The sequence below is a fragment of the Cynocephalus volans genome, chromosome X (genome assembly GCF_027409185.1).
Source record: "Cynocephalus volans isolate mCynVol1 chromosome X, mCynVol1.pri, whole genome shotgun sequence".
Classification (NCBI taxonomy): domain Eukaryota; kingdom Metazoa; phylum Chordata; class Mammalia; order Dermoptera; family Cynocephalidae; genus Cynocephalus; species Cynocephalus volans.
In genome coordinates this window covers 131,376,307-131,398,479 of record NC_084478.1, presented here as the reverse complement: position 1 = coordinate 131,398,479, position 22,173 = coordinate 131,376,307, and the positions used below count along the sequence as shown (strand labels likewise).

Here is a 22,173-nt window from a genome sequence, read left to right as displayed (position 1 = left end):
GCAAACCCAATATATGTTGCTTGGATTTACAAATAAACTAGGGGCAGATTACTGACAAAATACTTCAACATAATCCTTTATTATTATTATTACTTTGGCAGCTGGCCAGTCAAAGGGATATGAACCCTTGACCTTGGTATTACAAGGCTATGCTCTAACCAACTGAGCAAACTGGCCAGCCCCCATAATGCTTTAAATAAGAAGCTTTTCTGGTGCATTTTTTAAAAAACTTAATTTATGGCATTTTTCAGAACACATCAGTCACATTAGTCAGTTCACACCTGCCTCACTGTCACATATATAGGAGTTTGCTGTCTGAGTGCAGGGCTATTTCCTTAAAGGATCTTCTGGCCAAATGTATTACAACCAATAGGAATAAGAACAAAACAGATGTTCCCATAGCTTTCCTTAAAGTCAGCTTCCAACAAAGCAATACTGAAGCTAGCTGGGAAATTCTTTTCCTAAGGTATGAGTACAGTTTTGTTAGATACAAAGTGAGACAATAGGAAACATCTTTTAATGAACAAACAACTTTCACAGAGACTGTCTAACATATCACATTATTACAACATAGGTGAGCTGAAACTTTTTTGTACAGATTTGAAGAAAGGGAAACCCTAAAAAGAAATTAAGCATATAGAGGTAGTTGAATAGCAATATGGGAACAAAAAGCATTATCTTAATTTCTCTTAGGATCATTACATTGCAAAAGTAAAATGGCTGCTTAACAAGTAAATGGAAAACAAACACACATACACATTTGCCACTGTTTGCTTGATAGTTTAATCCTGGCATTACTAAGAACTGCATAAAATGATGGAACTAGTATATCTAAGATAAGCCTATGGTGCCACATTTGCTTTCCTTTTATTTCGCCGTTTACTGTCATTGCTTTAACAATAGATAAATGTAAATTGACTTTTTAAATGATGCATAAGCTACAGTGTTGCTTTGTAAACATCTGCTAATCACGTTTGTTGCGAAAAAATGTTTAAACAGCTACAGAGTCATGAGCAAAAGTTTTAAAGTGACACCACGAACAGAGATTACAGGCACTTCTCTCTGGAGATTAACTTAGCATGTTTGGAAATAGCCATTTGTAAGTGAAAATTTCTTCATTTCACCTCTGGATGTGCGTGACTCAGACGATTAAATAGTTGAACAGTATAATAAATGGGAGCTATCCTTCTAAGATGAATTGAATGTGCACATTTTACATGGCTCCTTTTCCTTTCTTCTCTCTGTACTCAGAAAGGGTCACAAATTGAAGCCCATGCAGCTGACTGCTTCAATCATAAATCAAAACCTCATTCCTCAGGCCCAAGAGTGGGTTGAAAACCTGCCCTTTTCCATTATTTGGGCTGCCTTCCATTCACATCTCTGTCACACATCTCTGCTATAAGTCTACCTTGGTGAAGGGAAATGGATGTGAAATCAATATTTTGGGAACCCAAGGAATGAGTCCCTAAATATAATTCCCAATCTTGGAAATGGAGTTGGTGTGGGGAACACAGTCCCCAGTGGATTGCAGTCCATCAACAGTATGCAAGCTGTTGACAGTAAGAGACCTCAGGGTGCTGTGAACCAGTCTCAGGAGCTCCACTGCTCCAAAAGCCAGTCACAGGGGATTATCTGAGCCCAGGCCAGCTCCACAGGCAGAGCTGAAAGTGCCACATGTGCAGTGACTCGGCTTGCCCCTTGCTGCTGAGGCAGCACTGGGCTAGAAGCAGTCCACCTTCAAAGAAAGCAAACTGTTGAAATAGTCAATTCTCTGTCCCCTCGTCAGGAGTGAGCACTCTTTTCTCCAAGTTGTCTACAGAAAATCAGTTTCTTCATTTTTCAGTTTCTACATTTTGCTGGTTATCTGCTAGCAGCGGCAGTAAGGTTCAAAGCAGAAAGGCATGATGTCTGCTTACTACCTAGTATATGTACGTGGGTGTATATGTGTGTTCACACACACACACAGACATATGTATATACATACATATAGAAAATAATCTACTAGAAAAAGACTGGGTCAGTTATGATAGGAAAACTAACCACATAAGTGGCACTATCTACCAAGGGGGAAATCATGTCCTTCTGGCCTAGATTTAGTTTTATATCTTTTCTCTGTATACTCTTCATTCCCAAGCTGTGTAGCAAAATCAGTTTACAAATGGCAAAAATGGCCAAGCCCAATTGATTATCTCGTTCAAGTACATCCCAAATAAAGCCAGGGCTTAGCCTTGAATCCTGCCTCCCACTACTACTGAAACAAAAGCTTGTCATAAAACCATCCAAACGTGTATCTAGGCTACTGAGAATAAAGTGCAATTCTGCCTAGCCAAGATCTACATTTGCTGGAGTTGGATACTCAATTATCAAGGTGAAGCATTCTATGATATGGAATTTTATTAAGAAATCAAACTTCCTTTTCTACTAAGATTAAGTAGAGATGTGTTGAGTAACTTAATTTTACTTAACTGCAACTTCCCATCATGAGCTTCTGGGGTGCTTTTGTGATTTGGTTGTCATGCCTGTTTAATAAAATTACGTGTAACACAAGCTATTTAAAATGTTAAAACTGCAAAGCAATGTGTTCAAAATCAAGTGTGGCCAATTATTGGTGGACTAAGTTACCTGGGCAAAGTATTTAGCATTGTAAAGCCTCAGTTTTCGCATCCATAATATGAGGATAATAACTGCTCTCACAGGGTTGATGTGAGAAATAAATGATTTAATGAACTCAGATATGTGAGATCATCTGGCTCAGTTCCTGGTACACTGTAGGCTCACAATACATTTTTGTTCAATCTGTTACTTTGGGCAGCATAAAGAAATACCATGAACTAAGCACAAAAGTCATAGACTGTAAAATCCAATCACCCTGGCATGGGTGAGATTCTCAATACATTTTGTAGAACAGGGAATAATGAGTTGGTTATTCTGATGGAGCTAAAACTCAAGATTTATATTCTATCAGAAATTCAAGACCTCCAAACACTACATTTTAGTCCTTATTGAAAGGGGAAAAACTTTGCTGATATAGGATTGGTCCACACCTCTGATCCTCATTTGTTCTCTAGTCTTTTCACTTTCTCAAGCAGACTTAACCCCAAAAGGAATTACCTATAAATCATCAAGTTATAGTCTAAAAAATCAATGGTGTGGAGTCCCCCAACCAAGTTTAAAGGGGTTCCAAATGGGTATTGTGTGTAAAGGTAGTTTTATGCAAATATAGACTCCTGCTGATATTCTGTAATTATGACTAATCTAGTAGTAGCTATTGTTGAGTGTCTCCTATGCATAAGGCACTGTGTTAAGTGATTTACATGTTATCTTATTTAATGTTCATAACAACGCTATATGCAGCTTTTATCACTACCATTTTATAGATGAGAAAACTTGGGCTCAGCAAAAGTTAAATCAGTTGCCAAAAGTAACACATCTAGTAAGCAGAGAAACTTATTTCCCTCTTCTTTGTTGAGTTTACACTAGATAGTAGGAAACTATTGCACTAGGACTGTGTTATGATCACATGCTTGGGCACCAGGACGGTTTGGGAAAGCCTTTAATTTCCTGCTCCCTGAGCCTTATTGACTTTGCATGGGCAGTAACCAAGCCTATACTTCCATCTACTTCCATTCTTCACCTGCCCAGTCTGGCTCCAAACATTAAACCTGGTAACATAATGCTCCAGCAACATAAGCAAGTGCAGAAAAAGATTATTTGGGTTCTGCTTACGTGAGTCTCTTTTATATTGTCTCAATCATCTCATTCTCCCTTTCCTGTTTCTGGCTACAGCTGGTGATGGAAGAAGTCACACCGATTACTTGAAGCATTACCCCCTCACCTGACAGAGTGGATAGGCTGCAAGTGAAGAACACCCCCCGCAGCTGTCTAAAAATCACATGGGGGGAGAATTTGCATGAAGGTACAAATGGCACACTTCTTCCCTGCCCTAATCTTTTCACTTTGCCATCATAGCACTCCCATGCTTAAGGTATTTTTCAAGTTCTCCTGAAACTGAAGGAGTCAAACTAGAACTAAGGAAGCTAAACAAGGGCTTACTCTTACCTCATCTTCCATTCGCCCTCTATATTGAAATCTTTGGCCCACTGCAACTAGAAGGAAAGGGAGTGGTTAGATAGGATCATGGATTGTCTGGTTCCTTTAAAAAGATTTTGAAAGTGTTCTACCCTACCTGGCTTCTTCATACATTTAATAGTGAGCAGGCCTTCATCAAGTGTTTCTGCACATGCTAGCCCAGGTCTTGGTGCTCAGAAAAGAGGTGGGGTGCGGAGGCTAGTAGGGCATGGCTGTGACATGCCAAACTGAAAGCCATTCCCTCTGAAGGGTGTGGCTCTCCTACCTAAAATGCCACTCCTAACTGCACTGGGGAGAAATCAGATACACTTATAATTATATTGCTGAAATAAATGCCTATAATAGACTGTAGTTAAAAAACACTGCTCTGAGTCATCTCTTCATTCCAGAAAAATAATTCTTTCAGCCTTGTTCTGTATTACACACAGAAAACGGATTATTTTACTTTACCCTGGCATATACCATAATCTATGCCAAATCCCTAAGTATTTTATATTGTTTAATTCAAACTGAAATAAAAGTGGAATCTGTGAAGACAGATGATTTAGCATCATTCTGAACACCTTTTAACTTTTAAACATCCAATTGGATAGAAATGGAAGTGGTCCAAGAACTGGCATGAATGTAGCAAAAACGGATTAAAGTGCACATTTCTAGTATTGTTATTTCCCCCTAGGTACATGGTAAACCACATCAATAAATAAAGCAACAAACTTTTCATTAATGTACACTTAAATAGTTACAAACATACATGTAGAGATAAGGATACAGTAGCGCAAAAAATAAATTAAAACAGAAAGAAGTATGAACATTATTTAACACAATGCTCTATAAAACCTGAACCATTTGGAATGAGACCTCAAGTTAGTGAAATAATGTAGCAACATTATCAATATCTTTGCTTCACATTTCAACTGCACAGTCATTTATCTATGAAAGAAAGAAAATTAAAGCAAAACCACGTTAAGCTTTCAGAAAATTTTATGTTAAAATCAATTTTTTTTTTTTTCTGGGCTCTTAAATGCCTCTGCTGTTTATGTAGTTGTACAGCATGTCAAGAAGCATCTTAAGACAAAGTTTGAAACAGGTCACATTCTTTTGGTCTTTCTACTTGATTTCTCTCTTTGATCAATAGCAGGCTAATGCCTCTGTTTGATACTCCCTTCTGTTAAGATGTTATTGCAATTAGATATATTTACAAGAAGAATCCCCTAAGGCAGTGGGGAGGGTGGGAGCTCCTCTTCAGCAATCTACTCTCACTAGTTTTGGTTTCGGGATATAAAGGCCAGGACTCGCCGAATACCGTTCAGTCTATCCTTTAAGGAACTCATTGCCAGGAATGGGAGCTGAGCTCGGCTTTCTAAGGGAAGAACTGCTAATATCCACCAGCACCAGGCGGGACCATTCGGGTTAACCTGCAAAAGAGAAATGCATTGGGTTCATCCTATTCATACACAAGCAACATCAGTCTGCAGATTTCCCAGTGCTCAAGGTAAATTTCCCAAGGGGAACTGCTTTTGTGTGTGGCAGAGACTGCTAACTGCCACCATATTGATTTCTCCCTTATTTGACCTGGGCGTATAGTCACTCAGGGGAAAAAAAAAAAGGCTACATTTCTCAGCCTCCCTTGTAGCTAGGCCATGAGACAAAGTTCTAGCTAATGAGATGTGAAGGGAAGTAATATGTGCAACTTTTGGGTCATGCTCTGGGAAAGGGGCATGTACCCTCTATCTTCCTCTTTCTCCCCCTTTCCCCTAGTTGGAATGTAGACATGGTGGGGATCAGCCTTCTTCAATCAAGAAGATGAGGGCAACATTGTAAGGATGGTAGAGCTTTGTGATGAAGAAGCCTGGGCTCCTGAATGCTCTCATGGGATAGAGCTGCCCTAGCCTTCCAGGACTTAGGCTCTCTATCTTGTTTAAGCTACAGTTGGTTTGGGTACTTGTTAAAGCAAACAAGCCAATGTCCTAACAGATATACCCTGCCTCCTAGCCAGTGTGATTTTACAAGCTGAAATATCCACTACTCAGTTTCTTCAACTTCTAAGATTCTGTTTAGGTCCTTTGCACTGATGCACATAACATGCAGGCTTTCAACTCCCATGACCCCTTAGGCTTTGCATGTCTCTTAACTCCCTTCATTTCCTGGCTCTGGCTGAAGGCAATAGTCCAGACAGACCATGACACTATACAGGGCCACAGTTATCTTCTCCCCTGAAACCAAAGTCTATGGTTTACAGTCCCAAAGAACACCAACCCCCTTTGCAAAAATTCCAATTAGAAAACACATTCACATCAGAAATGTATTCTGCCCCCAGGTTCCCTTTTAATAAAGAGCTTTCCCATCCCATATAAATCCTTCACCAAAACTATATTTGTAAGCAGCTTCTCAGGCACACATTTTAGACACTGGTGACTTATTTCCTACTAAGCCTGAAATGAGTTTTCTGCCCACAACTTTCAGAAAGTTGATTTTAGGACTGTAAAGAACCCCATTCTGGTCAAACCAACTACACCTGGGATTATTTGGCTTCAAATCGATTCTTTGATTGTCCCCAGATCTTACTGCCCTCTTTGCTTCTCTGTGCCTCTAGCTTCATTTGGATTCATTGTTGTCCCTTACTGCAGTCTGCAACTTGCCCTCTCTCCTGTGATCACTTCTGAATATTAGATTGACATTCTGAACTCTTGCTTAGGATCATCAACAAAGATACTCATGCTGATGTTAATACTTATGCCAGCTTCTAAGAAATCTGAGGCTTACAACTTTCTTATTCATGGGACCATTGGGGCTGCAGCATTGACTGGAACAAACCGGGTGGGTTTTGTTTTTGTTTTTTGCTGGTGTTGCTGCTGCCAAAGCAACATGACAACAGAACTAATAAAAAAGGAAATGAAACCCAAGGTTTCAGCTTCCTATGTCATTAAGCCCTTATGAATCACACTTTAGCATCTGTGTTTTCTCCTGCGGAAGATGCTGTCATCATTGCTGATCTCTATCACCTGCCTGACTGGGGGAGAATGCTTCCCAGAAGGTAAAGGGGAATATTAAGTTTGATCATGAGCTTGCTCAGACCTATGCTGTAGTCCTGAGTCATGGTGGCCCAGAGCCAGGAGCTGGGTGACTGGGATACATTAACTGGTCTTGCTCTCTTCAACATTCATGATGCCTTTGCATGGGGGGAAAGGAGCCACATTTGTGATCTGGAGAAAGCAAAACATTTCGGCCTATTTGGGAATAGACGGGTATTTTAGAGCCTCAGAATGCAAGAGGAAGAAGGACTTTAGAGACCTCCTTATCCACCTCCTTCATTTCAGAAATGGGAAAAAAGTTGAGATAGGGGAAGGACTTACCCAAGGCCACACCACTAGAGAGGTAAGGGGGGCCAGTCTTTTGGCAGAGAAGCCAGAATATATATACTCAGATTTTGCTATTGTGACAGAGTCAAAACAAGCATAAGTAAAGAATCAAGGAAGTTATGGGAATGATGTAGGAGAACCAGCTCAGAGTACAGAAATAGGGGGTGGTATGGAAATATTTGGTTACGATAGGTATCTCCAGCCTTGTCCTAGAAATAAAGTATTTCCACAAATGGAATTCCCTGAAAATAATCCCTGGTTTATACCAAGCAAGCAAAGCTTTGGTGAAACTTAACTATCTCCATTTTCCTGGAGAGCTTCTGATCTGCAGCTTGATCTTGCAAATGGGCCTGTCAAGAAGACTGATCCAGTAGAATCCAATGGGCTGGTTTCTAGTATAGCTCAGCCAAGGGCAAATTTAAAGATGAGGTCAGTTTTCTCCAGACCTGTTCACTCCTGATGAGGACAATAGCAAGGTCTAGACTTGCAGGGCTAAGTGTGGATGGACCTGGGAGTGAAAAGGTTCTGTGGTCTTACAGTTGGAATCTTACAGGATAGGTGGCTCATCTCCTAGCTCCTGTAGCAATGGGGAAGATAGTTATGAAACTCTCTGGAAGCAGCAGCCTTTGTTTGGTCTCAGCTCCCAGGACACCCTTCCCTTGAGTCCTGGCCTTTGTATGTATCTTGTCACCCTAACATTATCATGGTGTGAATTTGGACTCCCACTGAAGGTTTTTCTGTTGGAGGCATCCATGTTCCCATTCTCTCACCTCACTTATCTCTCAAAACATGTCTTGGATCCAAGTTCCTACTGCTTTACTTTAGCTACCCCAATTTTGACTTGGGTCTTACCCGATGCTCACTGCCAAGCCAAACAATACCAAATTGGATTCACTTTCCCCTTTGCTTTTGATTTGCTGGATGGTAGCCATGCACCCATCTAGTTACAAACCCTAGGTATTCTCGTCTGGTGGGGCAACCCATTATAAATAGACATTTTATATACCTGGGGATCAGCTTCTTTCTCTGGCATTGGACCAAAGTGACTGAGTATCCGATTCTTCAGAGATGCTTTGAGTGAATGAAACCATGATGATGCTTGCTCATAGACACAGTTATGTAATCCCATGAGCTCGGCACAATCCTCTCCCTGAACCTAAAAGTATCAAAGTAGAAGTGAAACATTCTTTATCCTCTCCATCACCCCCAGAGTCGCTTTTGACACCTGATTCTCTTTAAGCATCTATCCTGCCTCCCTATGGGAAGGCTTGCCCATCTAGCTTTCTCTTGTGTGAGATGTGAAATGCTCCTAAGCCAGGTGCTAGACTGTGTGTAAATACTGCTGAGGGTGGAGGAAGGAGAAAGGTTCAGCTGGGGAGATTAGCTGAAACAGCAAGACATACAGAAAACCAGAGATTCAAACTGGCCCGAGTGGAGGCATGTGGTTAAACTAGGTTATGCTGGTTTATGCCTCTGCCCTTTTTTTTTTTTTTTTTTTAAAGATGACTGGTAAGGGGATCTCAGCCCTTGGCTTGGTGTTGTCAGCACCACGCTCAGCCAGTGAGCCAACCGGCCATCCCTATATAGGATGCGAGCCCATGGCCTTGGTGTTATCAGCACCACACTCTCCCGAGTGAGCCACGGGCCAGCCCAGCCCTTTTCATTTTTACATCTATTTTCCCACTGCTCACTGGGAAAAGAGACATGAATGTGTCTGTGTCTCAGTGTGTAATTGTCTTCTAAGTCAAATACATTTATTCATTGATCAAATATTTGTTAATCTTCTACTATGTAATGAATGTAAATACTAATGAGCACAGGATTGCTTACCTCTTCTGCCCATTAGCTCAGAAAACCAAGGATTAACTGGACATATCATCTTTCTGCCTTATGGAATGGATTATTGGGAAGGGGTCTTAGCCAGCTTACATATTTAAAAATACAAATGTGTGTGTGAATCTACAGTTACTTTAAAAGAAAAAAATTTAAAAATATAAATAAAAAATCTGATAGATAAAATACACATGGGTAGACCCCACTCCAAATCTATCCCTTGATATCCCTGGCAGAGACCTAACTCCTAGTCTGAATGGGCCCCAGGGTTGCTCTGGGGTAGCATTTCTTGCATATGAATGCAACTCAGCAGCTAAGCAGGGAGAGCCAGGACAATGGGTGCTCTCACTGTCATTCTGCAACTAGAGAGCAATCCAGCAGCATTCAATGCTGCTGCAGTAATTTGGTGAGAAATCCCAAGGCCCCCAACAGTTCTGATAAATCTTCTTGTAACCATCTTTGTATGCCAAGTTACAGGAATAGCCTGGCTTTGGGATTCTTGGCACTGGCCACCCTTACCTTTTGGTCTTCAATGTATTCAATGTCAGCTGTATTGTAGCCATCCCGCTGGCCCTGATGGAGCACCTTGAAGCGCCTCTTGCCTATGCTATCAACCACTGAGCGGCCATCAGCAAAGAACTGAACATTTCTGATCTCTAGGATACAGCCATATTCTGCAAACCTGTTTATTAAGAACACAGGCAAGAAAGTAGGTCTTTGATGAGTTCTGTTTCTCTGGCCTGGCCCCTAGCCATTTCTGTAACCCTGTGCTGTGCCTCAAGGGACTTCTGCCTATTTGCCTGTCCCCAGGTCTACACCTGCAACTACATAATAAGCAGTGCCTGTGTGAAAAAACTTAATGTATTAGTATAACTACTACCATTTATTCAGCACATACTATGAGCCAGTGCTATGATTTGAAGGCCTGTCCCCTCCAAAATTCATGTTGAAATTAAATTGGCATTGTGGAAGTATTACAGGTGGGACCTTTAAGTGGTGATTAGGCCATGAGGGCTCTACCTTTGTGAATAAATTCATGCTGGTATGACAGATATGATGGGGGAGGATTCATTATAAAAAGGCAAGTCTGGCCCCCTTTTCTCTCTCTCATGCCCTCTCTGTGCCCTTCTGCTATGTGAAGCCTTCTGCCATGACACAGTGCAGCAAGAAAGCCTCCCCAGGTGCCAGCACCTTGATCTTGGACTTCTCAGCCTCCAGAACTGTGAGCAATAAATTTCCATTGTTTATAAATTAGTGTCTGTGGTACTCTCTTATAACAGCACAAAATGGGCTGAGACAGCCAGAAACTGCTCAGCATTTTATGTGCATTATTAACTCAGCAATCCTCCCAACAAATCCAACAAGGTAGGCAATATTATTATACCCACTTTACATGTAGAGAAACCGGGATACAGAAAGGTTAAGTAATTTGTCCAAAGTCAAACTTGCTCCAAGGCTAGAGCCAGAATATGAACCCAAGCAGTTTGACTCCAGGGCCCACACTCTTATAAAACAAGTTTTATAATATATCCCACCTGTTTAACAGAAGATTAATTCTGGGGTTCTTTTAATTAGACAGCCTCTCACATGGTAAAATAGGCACCAGATCACGATCCTTACAAACGCTCACGTTCTTAAGCTGGCTAAACATCAGAAGCTAGGCCTTCCCATCTCCAGGGAGTACCCCAAAGCAAAACAAAAACCCCTTTCCACTCAACCTCCCTTTACTCGCATGGCTCCTCACTTACCCTCTGACAGGATCTCCAAGGCACATACCAAACTGTCTCGTGCCTGTCTCAATGCATCTCCGAATCATCAGACGGTAACAAGGCTCAAAGATGTGCAGGGGACAAGGAACGGTGGGATAGGCCAGAGTACACACGAAAATAGGCACATTCTTATTTAAGCTGTCAGGAAGAGCAAATGACATGGATCTCAAAGCAATGGGGCAGAACACAAAAAGGCTGGTCAAACATCACCATGTGGTACCACCAGGAGAAGGCAAGGAGCCATCCAGTTTTGATGGCTGATAGAAAAATATTGAAATACAACTGATGCTGTGGGCTGAGTGCGATTATCTGGTGCAGAAGTTAGCATAAGGTCTAAGAGATTAAAATTGGTATACCGCACGTTCTAATTTGGCTGAAGTTCTTTAGTACCTTAACGTTGCAGATGATAGCTGTACCTCATATTTTTTTCTTTCTTTTATGATCTCCACTCAAACAATCTCTTCGGGTGTTTTGCTGACTGTATGGGGAAAGGTACTGATAGTACAAGTGGATCCAGCTCTCCAGAGGGGTGGTAGGAAACTCTGAAAAGTCCCTGTGGGTATCTCAAATTTGCAAAGCCCGTCAATTTGTATAGCAGGCCCAGCTGGGAGGAGGAGGGAGCAAAAGACAGGCAAGAGTAATCTAGCCCAGTGATGCTCAAACGCTCCTGTACATCAGAATCACTGGTGGCCCTTAAATCCAGATGACTGGGCCACTGCACCCTGAGAAATACTGATGCATTAGCTCTGGAAATGGGCCCAGGAGTCTGCCTTTCAACAAGTACTCCCAAAGATTCAGACACATGGCCTTTTGGGGAACCATCAACTGGACCAGCTCCTGTATCCCTGTACTCTTATTTGTGTAGTAAATCCAATGCAGGAACATCTGGACCTAAATCTACCAAGAGATATAAGACCATTTGCCCAAATCTCATTAGGGTTAAGTTTAGGATTCCTTTTTTTTTTTTAAAGATGACCGATAAGGGGATCTTAACCCTTGACTTGGTGTTGTCAGCACCACACTCTCCCAAGTGAGCCACATTCCAGCCCTAGGATTCCTTTAAATAGAAAGCCCCTTATATTCCAGTGTTTGTTATAAGACATTAAGTGGTATTTGAGAAGAGGGCTCAGAGAGGCTCAAGGCTAACTTAAGAATCAGCAACAGAGATAAAGATTCCCTGAGTATTTCCAATATGTCAATGAGGAAAAAAAAAAAAGATTTCTAGTTTCTGAGGAAAACATATCATTCAAAGTGAGAGGCACATTCAAACAAACTGGTGGCAGAGTTTAGAAATGTTCTCTACAGGGTGGGCATACAACCAGAACAGATTTTGCTGTCAGGAATCTCGCCTCCAGAATGCTGGGAGGATTCTACAGAGGATGGGGAGAGTAGAGGGCAGCAGTAAGAGACAGAAATGAGTGACCACCTCCTGCTTTTCCTGCCAAGTGAGCTGTTCTTGCAGCCAGGCAGACAGCTTAGAGCCACACTTACATCTCCGTCGATCCCCTTCACCTCTCACACTATCTGTGCATGGCAGAGGAAGCATATAACACCAAGTATTGGTACTTTACCATTGATTAAGTGCTTACTATGCACTAGCTCATTTGATCTTCAGAATAATTCCATGAGATAAGACCTATTATTTATTTCCAAGCTACAGATAAGGAAACTGAGGCCCAGAAAGGTTAAGGGACCTGCCTAGGGTCATGAAGTATACTCACTTTGTGGACGAACTGGGTCTTAAGCCCAGGTCTGGCTAACACCAAAGTTCTTAACCTCATAGCACCTCATTATATATTTGAAGACAGTCTTCCACACACTTCTTCAGTTCCCCTGATTAAGCTACTCCAATTTACTTCTGCCAGCAACACCAGTGCCAAGATGTGTCCTGGCCAGTGGTTTGGCTTATGCTTCTTCAGTGGTATGCTAGTAAATGTTTAACAACTGGCTCTGGGGGTGGGGAGAGCCCTGGTTTGTAGCATTTGCCAATTTCCATGGTGTAAATACTCTCACCATGGCCAATTTCAAGCTACCAGCTGTTATCACTGAATGAGGAGCTGGGAAGAAATGGGCACATTCAGCTCTCGAGAGCTGGTATGAGTGAAACTGAAAATAGAAACACGCATATACATACTTAGAAAGTTCTTCCATTTCCTCTTCATAAAGCCGCCTTCGTTCCTTGAATTCTTCTGGAAGGAATTTAGCTATTAGCTCTTCCATTATTACATTTTTACTGTATTTTCTTGATGCCAAGCACTACATGAGGAACAAGGTGATTAGATATTATGCAGTCATCAGAAAAACACAAAGCACTTGTGATATAATCAGTACAATAGCCAAATGACCCACATACTGGAGTAGTTTGGACCCATAAATTGGCAGCTGATAATATCATAATGGGTATATTCTCTCGATGTTGTAGTTTAAAAAGAAAAACAAAAACATGCCACTGATTACTTTTATAGTTAGAAAAAAATATTTTAACAAGGGGTAAAAAACCTGCATTGAAGCTTTTAAAATCTTGTAGCATTCCTTGAACACTGAAATTGAGATTGTTCTTATCGAAAAAGGGGAAATATCCTTCCCTTTCCTTTTTCTAATTATTATGTTTACAAGCTCACAGAAATGGTCTCCATCTGGGATGAAAGCCCATGGTCAAAAAAGATTCAGGGAACTAAAAAGCAATTTCCAATCACTGATCCTTTCCTCCTCTGCCCCACCTCCAGTACAACCCAATGCTTGGCTTCTGAATATTTCCAAATCTAGGGCCGGCCCGTGGCTCACTCGGGAGAGTGCGGTGCTGATAACACCAAGGCCACGGGTTCGGATCCCATATCGGGATGACCGGTTAGCTCACTGGGTGAGCGTGGTGCTGAATATTTCCAAATCTACACACATTTTTTTTTCTTTTCTAATTTCAGTTTTAAAACAAACAAACAAAGCTAAATACTGGTGATTTTTGTCTATTTGCCTTTTTAATATACCATTCAGATATCACTGAAATTATAAGCCACGATTTCAGAACCAGAATCAGGCTCAACTGTCACCATCACTCTCCTCCCAAACACCCTCACCCCATGCATATCCAGGGATCTGTAAGTAGTGGATATTTATTTAACTGTGGGAACCAAACAATGGATGTCAAAACACCTGCGGAGAATTTCTCGCTATGGAAACTACCCCTACAGACCCAGCAGGGGGAGCTCCTGAGTATAAAACGGGGTCTTCAGACAATTTTGTTCTTTTCCCAGTAACGGGCTGTGTCTGTCTATTCTGCAGTGAACATGATTGGAATATTTATCTCTCTGTAAAATGGTGTGTGACCCTGTGTGAGTATACAGAGATAAAAGAGAATACTTTCTAGCCCCTGAGTCTGGGACCCCACGGCATCTGCCTCCGGGATGCCATATCAGCACCTGCCATTGCCTGGCTACAAGAGAATCAACTGTGTTGCCCAGTCCCCGTCTTTGGGGGAAAAGCAGTGACCCAGGAGGCAGCCAATCCAAGAAGGAGGTGGCCCTTCTGCTGATGCTAAAACAAAAACTCAGGAAGAGTACATACTAAAAAGAAAACTGTTTTCTCTAGGTGCTAAGCATGTGGAAAGATTTTTCTTCTTTCTGCTTATCTGAATTCTGTAGTGTTACTGTAACACAGATGTATTATTTAAAGATAAGGACCACGGGCTTCTCACCTACAATCAGGCCAGCGAATCCCACCCATTTTCTAGGGAAAGGCATGACATTGACCCTCCTCCCAACCCTAATACACACCCTTGGGGCTACCCTTGATGATTATTTCACTCCATTCGCTCAGTTTAAACACCATACTCCAAGAAAATGTACAAGTAAATGTAAAAAAAAAAAACAATAAAAAATGTTGGGGTGTTGGGAAAGCTCAACATGTGACTTTTCTGGACCTGCATTCACCTAGAGATAGTCTTGCATCTCCAACCTCACCTCAGGAATGACAGGGGTCAAGGAATATTAATACTGATTGTAAAATGTGGCGCACAAGTCCCTGAGGGAGGGATAACAAGATAAAGTCCTAGGTCTTCTTTTGCTATAGGACATTCTATCTGGCCCACTTGAAAAATGAAGGTGGGAGTTTGTGTCATTAATTTTAGAGAACCTGGGAGAGCCCCCAGAGCTTTTCAAGTAGCCAATTATCTGCTAATAAGTACAGTGGCTCCTGAGAGACTGGACAAGGACCACATTGAAGGTTTGTGAGGTTTTTCTGGGGCCCTGGGAGCTGATCTCTTCAAACCATGGAATTAGCATTAGTGATAAGGGAACATCAGAGCTCATCTAGTCCAAGTCCAGAGAGAAGAGATCCACCCAAGATTACAGTATGTCAGGTGCCATGATGAGATTAGAACCAGGATCCATGTTTATCATCTAATTAATACCTCTGTTTTCAACACAAATTAATCTCATTACTTACAATTCATAAAAAGCTAGATGTTGCCTCATTTTCCTGAAGGCCTTTGTGGAGAGGGGAGGGGTGGCTATAAAACAGGAGAAACAGATAGATGGTCTGAGGGGGTATTTTACCCTATCACAGTGCAGTGGCTTGAGATCCAGCTGAACACTGCCTTAGTACCCAATTCCAAGTAAGCTAACTCAACCAAGAAAGAAATATTGGTTTACCTGTGAAAGACCATCTTTGCATAATGGACACTTTGCGTTGTGATCTAGGCATCTTTCAAGGCATTTTAAGCAAAAGGTGTGTCCACAAGGTGTTGTGACTGGCTCATAGAATAATCTGAAATTTAGGAATCAAAATGGAAGAAAACTGCAATAAGACCAAAAATAAAAGACAGAGCTACTCAAGGTTAAGGTTTTACATATTTGGAAAAATCGGGGGAGGGGAGATTCTTTTTGTTTTTAACTGCTGCTGTTATTGCACTTCAGAAAAGCATCTGTTTTTCATTTCTGAGCCAATTAAAAATAATGCAGTTATTAAGGTTTAGGGCATAGCTAGATTGTTTTGTAGCATTCGTTCTAGTCAATCTCTTCTGCAGCATCCAGATTTTTTTCCCTTTCTGGTCCAAGAAAAATAGAGATTAATGCCCAGAATGTCTGAATAGATTTCACTCTAAAAATATTTAGTTAGCCTGTTCACCTGAGTATATGTAAACACACACACACACACACTCTCACACATTTACCTTTTTAAGCACTTTTTTCTTTTTTATCATATTGCCACAGGAAAAAAAAACTTGGTTTGTTTGCTAACCTTGATTTCTTTTTTCATCTAAGCAATGTTTACTGCCTGAAGGGTCTCGAAATTGCACCCCTGATAATTATATGGATGGATAATTTTCCTAGGGGTAGTAGAGTCATATTATTAATGTGCTTACTGAAATAGGCAGATAGATATGGATAGATATTGATATAAATACACACATATATATGCATACATATACACATATATACATCTATACATACATATGTATACAATTCAAATAGATCCTATTTGAATTGCTTTGAGAGAGCAGGATATTTTCAAAGCAATCTGAGGGTCCTTTTTTAAAGCTGTTCTGTACCTTCAGAGATTCATGGATTTACTTGCTTAAAGAAAGGCTCACCTGCAGCAGGATCAGTGGGTGGGGGCAGCTGACGACGATACTTGAGAAGTGGGGTTCGCACACACCAAGAGGGCCAGCACAGAAAGAAGAAAAAGACGCCTGACCAGCCTATTTTGACCTCACAAGAGCTTTCAGTGGAGAGGAAGAAGCTGCCAGCTGCACAGCTCCCTCGTCTGGCCAGGAGGTGCACCAGCAGCTTAGCCCACACTGCCAGGCTGAGCAGAACAATCATGTCAGAGCTGAAAAGTACTTGGGAAGAAATTGAATCCACCAACTAGAATGAAACTGAGGTCGCTTGTCTAAGTACACACAGTCAACTGTTGACAGATGAAAGTCTATCCAATTTCTACTTCCAGTCGTGTGCCTTTTCTATTAGAACAATGATTCTCAACCATTGCTGTGCCTCAGAATCACCTGGGAAGCTTTTTCTTTAAACAGCTTTATTGATGCATAAATGATGTACAATAAACTGAACAAAGTGTACAACTTGATAAGTTTTGACATATGTACACACCTATGAAACCATTACCATAATCAAGATGGTGGTAACTCCCAAATGTTTCCTCATGCCTCTTTATAAACCTTCCCGTCACCTGGGGAGCTTTCAAAAACTCCAGATGCTCAAGACCACACCTACAAAGAGTGAGACCAGTAGGCTCAGGATATGGCCAGACATCAGGATTTTTTAAAGCCCTCCAGGTGGTTTTAATGTGCAGCCAAGGTTGAGGATCACTGTGTTACACAATCCTACTAATCTCTGCATAGGTGAACCTTCTGTACTGGTCTTCAGACATAATTATCAGAGTCATCTATGGAGCTTTAAAAACATACACACACTGAAGCTCCACTGGCTAAAGTACCAGATTCAGCAGGTCAAGGTGAGGGGCAGAGATTTGATATTTTTAGCAAGCCAGTGAAGGTCCAGAGTAGGAGAGAGACCTTTCATATACTCACTTTTTTGGTACTTTTTGAATTTTATGGTTTTATTCTAAAAGAAGTTAATTTGCTTAACAGAATTAGTGAATTTTAAGTTATCAAATTGGCCAAAAAGAAAAGTTGATTTTTTTAAAAAAACTTTTTATGATAGAGGTCCCAACCACTGCACTAAGGCAAGAAGAAAAAAGTATGAGGATTGGAAAGGAAAAAAACAAATCTGTCATTATTCACAAATGGTATGACGGTGAACTAAGAAAATCTAAAGGAATCTACAGAATGATCATCAGAATTAGAAAGAATAGTATTAGCAAGGTTGCTAGATAAATACATATAAACACACACAGAATTGTAGCTCTATATACCGGCAATAAACATTAGAAAATACATTTTTTAAAAAATGACATTTACAACTACTTTTAAAAATCAAGTACCCAGAAATAAATCTAACAAAAGTTGTGCAAGACCTCTACTGCAAAAAACTGTAAATACCTCATTGAAAGTAAAGAAGACCTAAATAAGTCCCAATAAAAATCCCATGGGTTATTTAATTTGTTTGTTTGTTTGTTTTTATGGAACTTAATGAGTTAGTTTCCTAACTTTATAAGGAAAGTGAAAAGGACCAAAAGCCAGCACACATGTGAAGAGCCACAATGTAGGAGGACTTGCTCTACCAGACATCAGAACTTATTATAAAGCTGTGGTGATTAAAACAGTGTATGACTATCAGAAAGACAAATAGACCTGTGGAACAGAATAGAAAGCCCAGAAATAGACCCAGATAGGGATTCCTAATTTGTGACAAATGTAGCACTTCAAAGCAAAGGGGGGAAGGATTTTCAATACATAAATAGCATTCTCAATAAATGCTATTGAGAGACTTGGCTATCTATAGGGGGAAATGAAACTGGACCTTCTCTCACACCATAAACAAAAATCAATTCCATGTGGGCTGTAAAAATAGATGTGAAAAGCAAAACAATAAAGTTTTCAGAAGAAAAAATAGGAGAATATCTTTATGACCTCAGCGTAAAAAAAAAAAAAAAACTACAAGCACTAACTATAAATAAAAAGACATAATTTTTACTGCATTAAAATAAAAGTTCTTAAAGTTCACTGAAAGATGTCATTAAGAGAGCTGAAAGGAAAGCCACAGAATAAAGTATTTGTGACACATATGACTAACAAAGGACTTATATCTAGAACATACTTAGAGCCCCTACAAGTCATAAAGAAAAAGAGAGAGAACCCAATAGAGAATGGGCAAACACTTATATGCACCAGTATACGTAAAAAACATTCAGAGCAATGATGTCCATAACATCCTCAAACTAGAAACAACCCAAACATCCATCTAAAATAGAACTGATAAATAAATTGTGGTAGATTCATACAATGAGATACTATATAATAATGAAAATGAACACACTTCACCTACATGCAATGACATGGATAAATCTTATTACTGCTAAACACAGAGTAAAAGAAGCCAGACTGAAAGACTACATTCTGGATAATTAAATTTATATAGAGTTTTTTTTTAATAATAGGCAAAACTAGATTACACCATTCAGAGATGCATACATGGGTGGTAAAACTAGCGAGAGAAACAAAATAGAAGTCAATATAGTGGTTTCAGAAGTGGGGGTAGTCCTGATTGGAAAGGGACATATGGTCAGCTTCTGGGGTCCTGACAATGTTTTACTTCTTGAACTGACAGAGGTTACATAAGTATCCTCTTTACAATATTTTATTAAGAGATCACACTTATCTTTTATGCATTTCTCCACTGCATATATTTCATAATTTAAAATGGTTTTCAAAAGTGTGATTTGCAGGCTGATTTGGGAACCATTGCTGTGATCTAACTACCAGAGCAGCCAAACCAGAATATCTCATCTCCTTAGTAACTTGAGTCCTGTGAATCTGAATGCTTTTTATACATTATTTGATGATGCTAATAATGAAGATGATTGATAAATGTGTATCTACAATCAATATGCAAACTATTTTTCCTGAGAATTGTACAATTGGGTCTATTCATTTAAGAATGCAATCCATATAAATAACAAAGATATAGCTGGCTAATTAATAGCAACAAATACTTGCATTTAGTGAGTGAGATGAATGAAACATACACAAAAGGACACAGCAATCTCTTAGCAAGAGCTATGATTAAAATGCCCCAGACTGAATGGTAACAAACAAAAATGCGGCCACAGTTGCTACACATTATTGCTTTGAAATAATTCAAGGTTCCAATGTTTAGAATATATCAGTTTTCAATACTCAATTCACTTCTATATTCAGGGATCCTCTGCACTTTGCTCAGGCTAACTGAGTAAAGTGATTGGGAACAGATGAAATATATTTCTCATGCTATAATTCTGGGTGCGTGCAATACTGTTTTTCATATAAATTAACTTTATATATTAATAGGTAGTAATTATGATTAGCTCCATTTTACTATTGAGGAAATTAAAACTCAGGTGCGTAGCTGATAAGTAGCAGGGCTTGGGACGTGAAGTCAGATCTGGCTCCCAAGCCCATCTTTTTTCTCCACTCTATGACAGGGCGACAACTATGCATATTTCTATATCTCAAATAGACATTATCCATCTACATGTAGATACATACACTCATAACACACTTTTCTCCCTCCATCTCTGTCTCTCCCTCCCCTCCGCCCCCAGAGAGAGAGGGAGGAAGGGAGGGAGGGAGAGAAGAGAGAGGGAGAGAGAGAAGAGGAGAGAAAAGGGGAGGGGAGGGCAAAGGAGGGGAGAGGAGAAGAGAAGAGAAATACTTGAATTCCTCTCCCTTTTATTTACCACTTTAAGTAACGATTTCAAAGAACACTTCAGGGAGGCATTTAAAACTCAGAGCCGGGCCAGATTTTCTCACAAGAAAGCATTTTACATTGTCACGGTGATGGAGTAAACAATAGTAATAATAAATGCTTTCAGTGAGATGTCAGCCTGGATAAAATGTTTGGCTTGTCTGGAAATAGCTATCTTTTGCCACCAGTTACATCCTTGCATTGTGTTCTTTTGCTATCAAATGAGAGCAAAGAGGGAAGGAGAAGGAGGGGAGAGGGAGAGGGCAAGAGAGAGGGAGAAAGGAATGAACTGACTCCTTAACACCCAGCTATTTGAGTAGCTAGAACTAGGTTAAATATAAAGCTTCGTGTTTCAATTGACAAAGAGGTCACTAGGCCATTAGGTAACTGGTTCAAATATCAAACATTTTTCTTCACATCTCACACTATCCTTGTCACCCCAAAGGTGCTGCTCCATATATGGAGCAGCCTCAGAGATGGCCCCTAATTGCTAGGTTATCTGAACCAGGTAAATCTCACAAGATGATTTTCAGCCACTAAAGATTGAGGGGCAGAGTTGTGCTGTCCTGGAATTAGGAAGCAACTTCCTTCAGCCGAGCTCTCCCAATCCAGCAAGGGAGACTTGGAGACTGAAAAGGTCCTTATTAATGCACCCTCCAATTACTGTTACATTCACTCTTTCCACCCGTTGCCCTGTGGAACTTACAACCTGCTCCTGATTTTCTCTCTAGAATCAGAATATATAAATTCACACTCTAACTTGTCTTTCTACCAATGCAGCACCATAGGACCACATTTCATTCTAGAAACTTGCACAAGTGGTACAAATGTCTAGTTTCATGAGCCAGCAGATCATTTGGAACTATGTCTACTCTTTGACCCTCCCCCACAAAGACATATGAGGGAAATAACAGAACCTAACAGTAATCCTAACAACTACAAAAAGAAGAAAAACACTAAAGAGAGGTGGAAACAGGAACTTTTTTGAGACTGTAATAATCCAAGCTAAAGCATGCATATGACATAGCCTCTGTCAATATCCGATGTCTTAGAGACAAACCCTGTTGGAAGGGGAACTACATGCTTCTGACCAAGGACTGCAGTTTTAAGGGCCTCAGATCAAAAATGCTCTCTAGATTTGGCAGGTTTCTTGTAATCAAAAGCAGTGAGAGTCTAGCTGTAACTTAGCAGCCTATACAACAGCTACTCCAGGCAAAGATGGCCTTTTGTTTTGAAGTCTCACTTAAAACAGGGGGGGCAGGATAAGGGAAATAATGGCTTTTAAACTCAGAGTGAGCACACTAGAAGGGGGTCTTATCCTTCTGGTGTTTATTTTTTAGACCAAATTTCTAACCCTTCTTTAGAGCCCCCTGTTGAGATCAGGGACAAACAAGATGAAAGGGAGAAAGCAGAGGAAGAGGAACAAAAGAACTTAAACCTCAGGATTCTTAGTCCTCAGAGAAAACACAAACAGGATGAGTCTGTATGCTTGATTTCATGTCCCCTGCATGTTGGGAGGAGTGCTAAGGAGGATAAGTACAACAAAGACCTGGTCTCTCTGAGCAAGCTAAATTAAGTCTACTCCACAGCTCACATCATGAGCTTAGAGCCACAGTGGTGTTACCTGTGGGACCCATGTCTCTGGCCTTGGCATGACCCACCTGCCACTCTGTTCTGAGGGGGTGAGGGACGTAGTGAAAAGGAACTGCCCCTCCCACCCTAGACCACTCCACTTAAACCAGCTCCTGAGTATACAAAAGGTTTGTT

The 22,173-nt window shown here is 40.6% G+C and overlaps 1 protein-coding gene across 2 annotated transcripts in view; it reads right to left on the bottom strand.

Annotated features, from left to right (window-relative positions):
• Nucleotides 1-498: 498 nt before the first annotated feature.
• The window catches only part of LONRF3 (LON peptidase N-terminal domain and ring finger 3), a 37,698-nt gene continuing 16,023 nt past the window's right edge, over nucleotides 499-22,173 (bottom strand). For both annotated transcript variants that reach the window (XM_063084370.1, XM_063084371.1), the window contains 6 exons: nucleotides 15,697-15,811; nucleotides 13,185-13,306; nucleotides 11,030-11,188; nucleotides 9,801-9,963; nucleotides 8,455-8,604; nucleotides 499-5,504 (listed from right to left, as the gene is read on the bottom strand). In XM_063084370.1, coding sequence (XP_062940440.1) covers nucleotides 5,349-5,504; nucleotides 8,455-8,604; nucleotides 9,801-9,963; nucleotides 11,030-11,188; nucleotides 13,185-13,306; nucleotides 15,697-15,811 — 865 coding nt within the window. In that variant the 3' untranslated portion in view covers nucleotides 499-5,348. The remainder of the gene's footprint in view (nucleotides 5,505-8,454; nucleotides 8,605-9,800; nucleotides 9,964-11,029; nucleotides 11,189-13,184; nucleotides 13,307-15,696; nucleotides 15,812-22,173) is intronic.